Consider the following 12,720-nt stretch of genomic DNA (forward strand, 5'->3'; position numbering starts at 1 on the left):
TAACACAACATATTACGGCTAATCAGCCGTACCAGTGAATGTCCGAGAGGGAAGTTTTCTCCTCTCTCCACCTCGTATTGATAGTCACGGTTTGACCCACTTTACACACGCAGCTGCAGCCTGGCAATGTTCTGGTCTAGTCTGGGAGGTGAGTTATTTTCTTCACCGTGTTGAGGTTCTAAGTTCCAAGCATTTCAACCGTGTAATATGTAAATGTACATATTACCTCAATTACCTCGACTAACCAGTGCCCCCGCACATTGATTCTGTACCAGACAGCAAAGTTGATATAAATCTCTGTTGTTGAAAACTAAATATTAGTCTAAAAGAAATGTGAGATAATGTCTATATGCTTTTTATAGTGGAGATCAAGTTTATAAATTGCCTGGCTGGGCTGATGATACAGTGGATTGCGCAGTCAGATGGAACAGAGTAAATAGGCATTTTTAACGTCATAGATTTAGTGGGTGGTAACTTGTGGAATAGACACCGGCTGGAATGCGGCTTTAACCAATCAGCATTCAGGATTAGACCCACCCGTTGTATAATCCAACATGCACAAACCCCCTAGGCAGAGTGACAGACCTTACAGTATATTTCCAAGAGATCTTGATTGCTGTAAACTCTGCAAGCTGAATTCACCTTTAAAAGTAAACTGCAGTGCCCAGGTCGTTAACTGTAACTGCGTCTGCCCATTATTTTTAGACACTAGATAGACCTGACCTGGAGGTCACCACCTGCTTGTTGTTGTTTGATTGGTTGTGTTGTATTTCCCATAACAGGAAGTATTACGGGGAGAAGATGTTTGATTGGTTGTGTTGTATTTCCCATAACAGGAAGTATTACGGGGAGAAGATGTTTGATTGGTTGTGTTGTATTTCCCATAACAGGAAGTATTACGGGGAGAAGATGTTTGATTGGTTGTGTTGTATTTCCCATAACAGGAAGTATTACGGGGAGAAGATGTTTGATTGGTTGTGTTGTATTTCCCATAACAGGAAGTATTACGGGGAGAAGATGTTTGATTGGTTGTGTTGTATTTCCCATAACAGGAAGTATTACGGGGAGAAGATGTTTGATTGGTTGTGTTGTATTTCCCATAACAGGAAGTATTACGGGGAGAAGATGTTTGATTGGTTGTGTTGTATTTCCCATAACAGGAAGTATTACGGGGAGAAGAAGTTTGATTGGTTGTGTTGTATTTCCCATAACAGGAAGTATTACGGGGAGAAGATTGGGATCTACTTTGCCTGGCTGGGTTTCTACACTGAGATGCTGTTCTTCGCTGCGGTAGTCGGCCTGATCTGTTTTCTCTATGGATTGTTCACCTTCGATGACAACATCTGGAGGTGAGGGCCCATGAATCCCAATTCAACCCCTAGCCACTAGCCCCTTACATTTGTGTTGTGTAGCCCCTAGCTCCTATCCTCCTATCCCCAATCCTGTTGATCTGAGAGGATTGTTGGTGTAAGATTGATACGTTCAATGATTGAGACTCTAGCTAAGGTGGCTGAGAATGTAGCTCATATGTTTTGATACAGTTAGACCAACACTACCGGTCAAAATTTTTAAAACACCTACTCATTCAAAGGTTTTTCTTTATTTTATACTATTTTATACATTTGTAGAATAATAGTGAAGACATCAAAACTATGAAATAACACATATGGAATCGTGTAGTAACCAAACAAAATGTGTTAAACAAATCAAAATATATTTTATATTTGAGATTCTTCAAATAGCCACCCTTTACCTTGATGACACCTTTGCACACGTTTGGCATTCTCTCAACCATCTTCACCCGGAATGCTTTTCCAACAATCTTGAACAAGTTCCCACACATGCTGAGCACTTGTTGGCTGCTTTTCCTTCACTTTGCGGTCCAACTTATCCCAAACCATCTCAATTTGGTTGAGGTCAGGTGATTGTGAAAGCCAGATCATCTGATGCAGTACTCCATCACTCTCCTTCTTGGTAAAATAGCCTTTACACAGCCTGGAGGTGTGTTGGATCATTGTCCTGCTGAAAAGCAAATTATAGTCCCACTAAGCCCAAACCAGATGGGATGGTGTATCGCTGCAGAATACTGTGGTAGCCATGCTGGTTAAGTGTGCCTTGAATTCTAAATAAATCACAGACAGTGTCACCAGCAAAGCACCCACACTCCATCACACCTCCTCCTCCTCCATGCTTCACGGTGGGAAATACACATGTGGAGATCATCCATTCACCCACACCACGTCTCACAAAGACACGGTGGTTGAACCAAAACTCTAGACCAAAGTACACATTTCTGCCGGTCTAATGTCCATTGCTCCTGTTTCTTGGACCAAGCAAGTCTCTTCTTATTATTGGTGTCCTTTAATAGTGGTTTCTTTGCAGCAATTCGACCATGAAGGCCTGATTCACACACGTCTCCTCTGAACAGTTGATGTTGAGATGTGTCTGTTACTTGAACTCTGTGAAGCATTTATTTGGGCTGCAATTTCTGAGGCTCTAATGAACTTATCCTCTGCAACAGAGGTAACTCTGGGTCTTCCATTCCTGTGGCGGTCCTCATGAGAGCCAGTGTCATCATAGTGCCTGATTGTTTTTGTGACTGCACTTGTAGAAACCTTTGAAATGTTCCGTATTGACTGACCTTCATGTCTTAAAGTAATGATGGACTGTCATTTCTCTTTGCTTATTTGAGCTGTTCTTTCCATAATATGGACTTGGTCTATTACCAAATAGGGCTGTCTTCTGTACACCCCCCCATACCTTGTCACAACACAACTGATCACCAGGAAAGAAATTTCACAAATTAACTTTTAAGAAGGCACACCTGTTAATTGAAATGCATTCCAGGTGACTACTTCATGAAGCTGATTGTGAGAATACCAAGAGTGTGCAAAGCTGTCATCAAGGCAAAGAGTGGCTATTTGAAGAATTGTCACGATCGTGTGGGGGATTGACGGACCAAAATGCAGCAGTTGGAAAATAAGCCATCTTCTTTTATTAAACAACACGAAGATGAACACGACACAAAACACTTTAACAAAACAACAAAACGACCGTGAAGCTACAAACGTTGTGCACATACATACAGGCTACAAACTTTCTACATAGACAATTACTCACAACCAATGAGAGCCTATGGCTACCCTAAATAAGGCTCCCAATCAGAGACAACCGAAATCAGCTGTCTCTAATTGGGAACTCATTCAGGTAACCATAGACTCTCCTAGACAACTAAACATACATAGACAACGCTAGACATCTACACTCAACACAAACCCATATACTACACCCCATAACCCCTTTACCATATAAACACCCAAAACTAACAAAACATAAACATTCCCCATGTCACACCCTGACCTAACTAAAATAACAAAGAAAACAAAGAATACTAAGGCCAGGGCGTGACAAGAATCTCAAATATAAAATATATTTTGATTTGTTTAACCCTTTTTTTGGTTACTACATGATTCCATATGTGTTATTTCATAGTTGTGATGTCTTTACTATTATTCTACAATGTAGAAAATAATAAAAAATTAAAAAATAATGTTTTGATTGAGTAGGTGTTGTAACTACCTTACACCGGTAGTGTTAATCACGACATCAAGACGCTATCATTTACATTGCTTTGAAATCTCTTTCTTATGTCCTTCTCCATCATTCTTCGTTGTTTCAGTAAAGAAATCTGCAGTGAGGAGATTGGAGGCAACATTATCATGTGTCCTCTGTGTGATAAGACGTGTGGCTACTGGAAGCTCAACTCAACGTGTAACTCATCCTGGGTAAGAAGTACACCCAGGCTTTACACTGTGAAGATATAAAGATAATCATTGTTTTAGGGCTCCCGAGTGGCGCAGCGGTTTAAGGTCTAATCACTAATAATTTAAGGTTTACTCTCCGGTTCGAATCCAGGCTGCTTCTACATCTGCCTTGCTTTCTGTTTGGGGTTTTAGGCTGGGTTTCTGTACAGCACTTCTGTATAGCACTACATCAACTGATGTAAAAATTGGTTTATAAATACATTTGATTGATTGGTTGATTGATATCACAACCGGCCGTGATTGGGAGTTCCATAGGGTGGCGCACAATTTTCCCAGCGTTGTCCGGGTTTGGCCGGTGTAGGCCGTCATTGTAAATAAGAATTTGTTCTTAACAGACTTGCCTAGTTAAATAAAGGTTAAATGTAACAAATAATAATCCTAATAAAAATGGAAATGTGTTCAATTTGTAGACACATATCTCTCAGGAGTTTTCGATCCTCTCATGTGTTCTGCTTTTAAAACATGTTATTTTATCTATGAACTTACTCTGTTTTTTTCTTCTTTCAGCAATCGCATATGTTTGACAATGTGGGGACAGTTTTCTTTGCCATATTCATGGGGATTTGGGGTAAGTGACAGGCACTGAGTACTGTAAATGTGCATGACTAGACCTGAGTACCCCCTAGTGGCAGCTCCCAATAACTACAACTGGAAAAACAGACATTCTCTTGGAGTACTATTGTACTTTATAACAGCGGAGCCTCTCTAGCTTGAAGTCAGGACCTGTTTACAGTTACATGTTTTACATTTTAGTCACTTACAGCAGCGATTAGGGTTAAGTGCCTTGCTCAAGGGCACATCGGCATATTTTTCCACCATTTCAACCAGCGACCTTTCGCCAAACATACGACACGGAGAGTGTACCCAGCCTACAGCCTCATCTGTATGAATGCTCTGTCATGTGGGTGAATTCCTACTGAATATAGTGGACACTGAAGGGATGAGGGATATCTAACACAATGCTCAACTATTACTAGTAAAAAATATATATAATTCTACCAAGTCTTTCCACAGAGTCTCCTTTTGGCCTAACTCTGTCTCCTCATCCTGTCCTTCTGCAGTGACTCTGTTCCTGGAGTTCTGGAAGCGCCGGCAGGCCCGGCTGGAGTATGAGTGGGACCTGGTGGACTTTGAGGAAGAGCAGCAGCAGCTTCAACTACGACCAGAGTACGAGATCAAGTGTACCAGCCGCAGACTCAACCCCGTCACACAGGTGCTTGTGTTACCATCACTTACCTGCATCATAACACTGGGTTAGGTTTAGGGGTTAGGGGTTAGAGGTTAGAGGTTAGGGTTTAGGAGTTAGGGTTTAGTGGCTTGTGTTACCATCACTTATCTGCATCATAACACTGGGTTAGGGTTAAGGGGTTGGGGTTAGGGGTTAGGGTTAAGGGTTTAGGGGCTTGTGTTACCATATTGTTTCTGTGCATTACATTGTTGAATGCTTTACAAATAATACGGTGTGATTATTGCGCTGTAGTTTATATTCTAGATACATACAGTATGTTTATGTCTGGATTTGACTACAAACAACATTGCTGATGAAGCTTAGTTGTTCATCAAGTTAAAAGACCTGTACATAGCCCATCTATAATTTAGCCCAAACAACTACCTCTTTACCTACTGTATTTAGTTATTTTGCTCCTTTGCACCCCATTATTTCTATCTCTACTTTGCACCTTCTTCCACTGCAAACCAACCATTCCAGTGTTTTTTTACTTGCTATATTGTATTTACTTCGCCACCATGGCCTTTTTTATATTTTTATTTATTAATATATTTTATTTGCCTTCACCTCCCTTATCTCACCTCACTTGCTCACATTGTATATAGACTTATTTTTCACTGTATTATTGACTGTATGTTTGTTCTACTCCATGTGTAACTATGTGTTGTTGTATGTGTCGAACTGCTTTGCTTTATCTTGGCCAGGTCGCAATTGTAAATGAGAACGTGTTCTCAATTTGCCTACCTGGTTAAATAAAGGTGAAATAAAAAATAAAATAAATAAATAAAGACAAGTAGGACATGGATAAAGAGGGCTGTTAGTTCACCTTCCATCCACATCTTCACCATAGGACATGGATAAAGAGGGCTGTTACTTCACCCTCCATCCACATCTTCACCTTCCACATCTTCACCCTCCATAGCCTCACCCTTCATCTTCTCCCTCCACATCCTCACCATCCTCAACCTCCACATTTTCACCATCTACATCTTCACTCTTCACCTCCTCACCCTCCACATTCACCCTCCACATCTTCACTCTTCACCTCCTCATCCTCCACATCCTCACCCTCCACATCTTCATCCACATCTTCACTCTTCACCTCCTCACCCTCCACATCTTTACACTCCAAATACTCACCCTCCACATCTTCATCCTCCACGTCTTCACCCTCCACCTCCTCATCCTCCACATCTTCATCCTCCTCATCCTCCACATCCTCACCCTCCACATCATCATCCTCCACCTCTTCACCATCTTCATCCTCCACATCATCATCCTCCACATCTTTACCCTCCACATCATCATCCTCCACATCTTCACCCTCCACATCCTCACCATCTTCACCATCTTCACCCTCCCCATCTTCAGCCTCCACCTCCTCACCCTCCACATCTTCACCGTCCTCATTCTCCACCTCCTCACCCTTCACATCTTCACCCTCCACATCTTCACCCTCCACATCCTCACCATCTTCACGCTCCTCATCCTCCACATCTTCAACCTCCTTACCCTCCACATCTTCACCCTCCACATCTTCACCCTCCACATCTTCATCCTCCACATCTTCACCCTCCACATCTTCACCCTGCACATCTTCACCCTCACCATCTTCACCCTCCACATCCTCACCCTGCACATCTTCACCCTCACCATCTTCACCCTCCACATCCTCACCCTCACCATCTTCACCCTCCACATCCTCACCACCTTCACCCTCCACACCCTCCACATCTTCACCCTGCACATCTTCACCCTCCACATCTTCACCATCTTCACCCTCCACATCCTCACCACCTTCACCCTCCACCTCCTCACCCTCCACATCTTCACCCTCCACATTCTCACTATCTTCATCCTCCACCTCCTCACACCACCTGTCTGTAACTGTACTGTAGGAGGAGGAGTGGGTCCTTGACAGGACAGCAGCTGATCTAGTGGGCAAAGTGCTCCTGTGTTGGGCCACCGTGGTGTTGTGGGTAAGACTGGCACAGAGGGAAGAGGAATGCCGGTTTGTTGTGATGTGGAGAGATGGTTTGGCAGGAGTTGTTTGGCGGGCCTGGCTTGTGTTGCTTACTCACGTCTGGATGGAAGATGTCTGAAGCTAACTGTAGCGTTTTACCTGGTGAACTATGGAAGCCTTGATGTTCCAAAGCTAAAACAGAGTTGTGGTCGTGTTTAATAGGCTGGTGGTCCAGATCTGGTTCTGCTGTAGAGCCATGGCCATGGTCACGACAATGACCAGAACCATAGACGTTGACTATCTCTGGGACCTGGCTAATTAAAGCATGGATTCACCAGGAAAGGGCAACAGTGGGTCAGTGAACTGGTCTGGGGTCAGGTCTGAAGTATGACACAAGGTTTGGGGATCCATTCCATTTAAATTCATTTCCCCATATGAGGAAAAACTGGAATCTGAATTTCAGTTTACTGAATGAAATGGAATTGAACCCAACTCTGGTATGACATGTCTTCCCCAGTAGCCGAATGGTAACCATGGTGACTGACTGTGCATGTTTGTTCCTGCTTTGCTTGGTTACGGTGTTGTAGGAGATGGAACCATACTTTCCCGCAAAATCCCAGTGTGCTCGTACATTCCTGTCTGGAGCCACCGTCATATTCTGGGTGAGCATTTATTCATGATAGTCTACTCTGTATCTCCCTCCTCCCTCATCCCTCTCCTCCCTTGTTCTCATCTCCCTCCTCCCTCATCTTCCTCCTCCCTTGTTCTCATCTCTCTCCTCCCTTGTTCTCATCTCCCTCCTTCCTCATCCACTCCATTGTTCTCATCTCCCTCCTCCCTCATCTTCTCCTCCCTTGTTCTCATCTCCCTCCTTCCTCATCCACTCCCTTGTTCTCATCTCCCTCCTCCCTCATCTTCCTCCTCCCTTGTTCTCATCTCCCTCCTCCCTCATCTTATTCATTCCTTGTTCTCATCTCCCTCCTCCCTCATCTTCCTCCTCCCTTGTTCTCATCTCTCTCCTCCCTTGTTCTCATCTCCCTCCTTCCTCATCCACTCCCTTGTTCTCATCTCCCTCCTTCCTCATCTTCCTCCTCCCTTGTTCTCATCTTCCTCCTCCCTCATCTTCCTCCTCCCTTGTTCTCATCTCTCTCCTCCCTTGTTCTCATCTCCCTCCTTCCTCATCCACTCCCTTGTTCTCATCTCCCTCCTCCCTCATCTTCTTCATCCCTTGTTTTCATCTCCCTCCTTCCTCATCCAGCTCCTCCCTTGTTCTCAGCTCCCTTCTCTCTCTCCTCTTCTAGTTTCTCCTCCCTCTCGTCCTCCTTTTCTTGTTATTTCCCTCCTGTCTACTCTTCTACACTCTCCTCTTCCTCCCTCCCTATCCCTCCTCCTGTCTCCTCTTCCTCTCCTCACCTTCCTCTTCATCAGTATCTTCTTCATATGATCATCATCACTCCTTATCGTCACCAACAAATCTTCCATATTTCTCAGAACATTATAGAAAATGTTTGGAAATAGTATTGAGAGATACTTTTATGATATTTATGGATCCGAAACTGTGTGCTGAATGTGCATGATTTTTTATAAGCATGTGCACCATACTTTTGTGGGTTTTTTTTAGATGGTATTGTTTTTACTCTTTACTATTTAATTCTTTACTATTTAATTCTGTGTTGATGTGGTGGTGATTTGCCTGTGTGAACCTTTTCTATTCCACTAGTACGTGTAAAATGTCTGGTTTTGGCCTCATTTCCTTTTCAAATTCAGTCAATTCGGTTTCATTTCAATTTCACATAACTTCCTGAATTGTATCTGTCCCTTTATGTACACTCTCACGTCTATGCCCTCTCTTCACCAATCCCCTTCTCTGCCTCAGATCTCCCTGATCATAGCGTGTATCATCGGGGTGATAGCGTACCGTCTGGCGGTGTACGCGGCGTTTGCTAGCATCATGAAGGACAGCCCCACCAATAACATCCAAATGGTGGGCTCCATCATCACCCCTCAGCTCGCCACCTCTGTCACCGCTTCCTGTATCAACTTCGTCATCATCATGATCCTCAATGTGATGTATGAGAGAGTGGCCATCTGGATCACTGACATGGGTAAGATAGAGAGTAGCCGTCTGGATCACTGGTAAGATGTACGCATGGGGTAACAGAGGGCAGAGAGAAAATGTTTTGTTTTAAGTCAGGTTAGAAACAGATAAATACTTATTTGTGGTTGCTAAAAAGACAATACCAAAATTGTGTTTGCATCGTGACCATGAAAATTTGAACGACGTGGTTAAAAAAAGACAATCGCAGCCCTGCTTCAGTGAGTCGAATTACGATAGACGGATCAATACCTTACTGTAGCCTCTCCTCGTTGTGAATGTTGTTGTTTTTTTCCCCCTCAGAGATTCCCAAGACGCACCTGGAGTACGAGAACAAGCTGACGGTGAAGATGTTTCTGTTCCAATTCGTCAACTACTATTCTTCCTGTTTCTACGTGGCCTTCTTCAAGGGGAAGTTCGTCGGCCGTCCCGGAGACTACATCTACATGTTCGGCTGGAGCAAGCTGAGGAACGAGGAGGTAGAGTACCTAGTGTCTATTAACGAGATTACAACCAACTGGTCTCTGTTACAACCAGTTTAAGACGTCCAATTCGTAACGAGGTCAAAACGTAGTGGGTTTGGTTGTCATCGAGTCAGATATCCTGGTTACAACCAGATAGACGTATGTTTCTGGTTGCTAAAACAACGTTCGCAAAATGTCCTTATACAACCAGTACAACTTGACCATGCAACCAGTATTGCCCGCTGTGAGGAAGATGAGAAAGCTGGACTTGACTTGACCACACGTCTGTCCTTCCCCAGTGTGACCCAGGTGGATGTCTCATTGAGCTGACCACTCAGCTGGTCATAGTGATGGCAGGCAAACAGGTGTGGGGTAACATCCAGGAAGCTCTGGTCCCGTAAGTATTCATTCTGACATTGTCACCATACCTAAGGTCTGTAAACATGTTGTCTTGGGGCCAATACCTAACTTAAGATGTCTTTTACTCTTGACTTAACGTTGGACTTTAGGGTAAATCATGTGTTGATGTTAATAATGAAAGATTTGCGCTAAAACTTGAGTCTCGCATGCAGATGTCAATTTAGGATTCTGCCCCTTTTTAAAAAGTTTTCTATACATTCTAGCCACAAATGTGAAGAGCAGTACAAAAAAGTATGAATGTATGTACTTGTAAGTCGCTCTGGATAAGAGCGTCTGCTAAATGACTTAAATGTAAAATGTAAATGCAGTACCTCTGACCACTGTGTTGATACTTCCAGGTGGCTACTGAACTGGTGGGGGAGCCGTAAAGCCCGTAGCCACCCTGAGAGCCTGTACAGCCGCTGGGAGCAGGACCATGACCTGCAGAACTTTAGCCATCTGGGTCTTTTCTATGAGTACTTGGAGATGGGTGAGTACTGCAGCCAGGGACACACAGAACAATACACATACAGAGCATTCGGAAGGTATTCAGACCCCTTGACTTTTTCCACATTTTGTTACTTTACAGCCTTATTCTAAAATTGATCAAGTATTTTTTTCTTCTCCTAAATCTACTCACATTACCCCATAATGACAAAGCGAAAACCTTTTTTTTTTTTTTTAAATGTTAGCACATTTATAAAACATAAAAAACAGAAATATCTTATTTACATAAGTATTCAGAACCTTTGCTATGAGACTCAAAATTGAGCTCAGGCGCATCCTGTTTCCATTGATCATCCTTGAGATGTTTCTACAACTTGATTGGAGTCCACCTGTGATAAATTCAATTGATTGGACATGATTTAGAAAGGCCCACACCTGTCTATATAAGGTCCCACAGTTGACAGTGCATATCAGAGCAAAAACCAAGGCATGAGGTCCAAGGAATCGTCCGTAGAGCGCCGAGACAGGATTGTGTCGAGGCACAGATCTGGGCAAGGGTACCAAAACATTTCTGCAGCTTTGAAAATCCCCAAGAACACAGTGGCCTCCATTCTTAAATGGGAGAAGTTTGGAATCACCAAGACTCTTCCTAGAGCTGACCGCCCGGCCAAACTGAGCAATTAGTGGAGAAGGGCCTTGGTCGGGGAGGTGACCAAGAACCCAATGGTCACTCTGACAGAGCTCCAGAGTTCCTCTGTGGAGATGGGAGAACCCTCCAGAAGGACAACCTTCTCTGTCAGAGGTTGTTGTCCTAGTACCACACGGCCAGGTCTCTGACCTGCTCCCTATAGGCTGTCTCATCATTATCGGTGATCAGGCCTACCACTGTTGTGTCATCAGCAAACTTAATGATGGTGTTGGAGTCGTGCCTTGCCGTGCAGTCATGAGTGAACAGGGAGTACAGGAGGGGACTGAGCACGCACCCCTGAGGGGCCCCCGTGTTGAGGATCAGCGTGGCGGATGTGTTGTTACCCACCCTTACCACCTGGGGGCGGCCAGTCAGGAAGTCCAGGATCCAGTTGCAGAGGGAGGTGTTTAGTCCCAGGGTCCTTAGCTTAGTGATGAGGTTTGAGTGCACTATGGTGTTGAACGCTGAGCTGTAGTCAATGAATAGCATTCTCACATACATTACCATTCAAAGGTTTGGGGTTACTTATAAATGTCCTTGTTTTTAAAAGAAAAGCTATTTTTTTGTCCATTAAAATAACATCATATTGAACAAGAATAGACTGACGAGTTTCAAAAGAAAGTTATTTGTTTCTGGTCATTTTGAATCCACAAATGCTGATGCTCCAGATACTCAACTAGTCTAAAAAAGGCCAGTTTTATTGCTTCTTTAATCAGAACAGTTTTCAGCTGTGGTAACATAATTACAAAAGGGTTTTCTAATGATCAATTAGCCTTTTAAAATGTTCAACTTGGATTAGCTAACACAGCGTGCCATTGGAACACAGGAGTGATGGTTGCTGATAATGGGCCTCTGTACACCTATGTAGATATTCCATAAAAAAATCTGCTGTTTCCAGCTACAATAGTCATTTACAACATTAACAATGTCTACACTGTATTTCTGATCAATTTGATGTTATTTTAATGGACCAAAAAGCTGATTTTCTTTAAAAAACAAGGAAACTTCTAAGTGACATCAAACTTTTGAACGGTGGTGTTGGTGTTTCTCCTGTCGAGGTGGGAAAGGACAGTGTGGAGTGCAATAGAGATTGCATCATCTGTGGATCTGTTGGTGCGGTATGCAAATTGGAGTGGGTCTAGGGTTTCTGGGATAATGGTGTTTATGTGAACCATGACCAGCCTTTCAAAGCATTTCATGGCTACAGAAGTGAGTGTTACGGGCCGGTAGTCATTTAGGCAGGTTACCTTCGTGTTCTTGGGCACGGGGACTATGGTGGTTTGCTTGAAACATGTTGGTATTACAGACTCAGTCAGGGAGAGCGTTTTCCTGTTTGCTTATGGCGGCATACAGCTCATTGAGTGCGGTTTTAGTGCCAACCTCGGTCTGTGGTGGTATGTAGACGGCTATGAAAAATTCAGGTAGATAGTAGGTAGATAGTGTGGTCTACAGCTTATCATGAGATACTCTCCCTCAGGCGAGCAAAACCTTGAGACTTTCTTAGATTTCGTGCACCAGCTGTTGTTTACAAATATGCATAGGCCTCCGCCCCTTGTCTTACCAGAGGCTGCTGATCTGTCCTGCCGATAGTGTATAACCCGCCAGCTGTATG

At 43.5% G+C, this 12,720-nt stretch overlaps 1 protein-coding gene across 2 annotated transcripts in view; it reads left to right on the plus strand.

The window, feature by feature from the left end:
- The window catches only part of ano5a (anoctamin 5a), an 80,617-nt gene that overhangs the window by 56,974 nt on the left and 10,923 nt on the right, over positions 1–12,720 (plus strand). For both annotated transcript variants that reach the window (XM_055922013.1, XM_055922014.1), the window contains 9 exons: positions 1,215–1,349; positions 3,680–3,785; positions 4,332–4,392; positions 4,886–5,037; positions 7,603–7,677; positions 8,892–9,120; positions 9,414–9,589; positions 9,874–9,971; positions 10,333–10,463. In XM_055922013.1, the coding sequence (XP_055777988.1) occupies positions 1,215–1,349; positions 3,680–3,785; positions 4,332–4,392; positions 4,886–5,037; positions 7,603–7,677; positions 8,892–9,120; positions 9,414–9,589; positions 9,874–9,971; positions 10,333–10,463 (1,163 nt within the window). The remainder of the gene's footprint in view (positions 1–1,214; positions 1,350–3,679; positions 3,786–4,331; positions 4,393–4,885; positions 5,038–7,602; positions 7,678–8,891; positions 9,121–9,413; positions 9,590–9,873; positions 9,972–10,332; positions 10,464–12,720) is intronic.

This window comes from Salvelinus fontinalis, chromosome 5, assembly GCF_029448725.1.
Source record: "Salvelinus fontinalis isolate EN_2023a chromosome 5, ASM2944872v1, whole genome shotgun sequence".
In the NCBI taxonomy this organism is placed as follows: Eukaryota; Metazoa; Chordata; class Actinopteri; order Salmoniformes; family Salmonidae; genus Salvelinus; species Salvelinus fontinalis.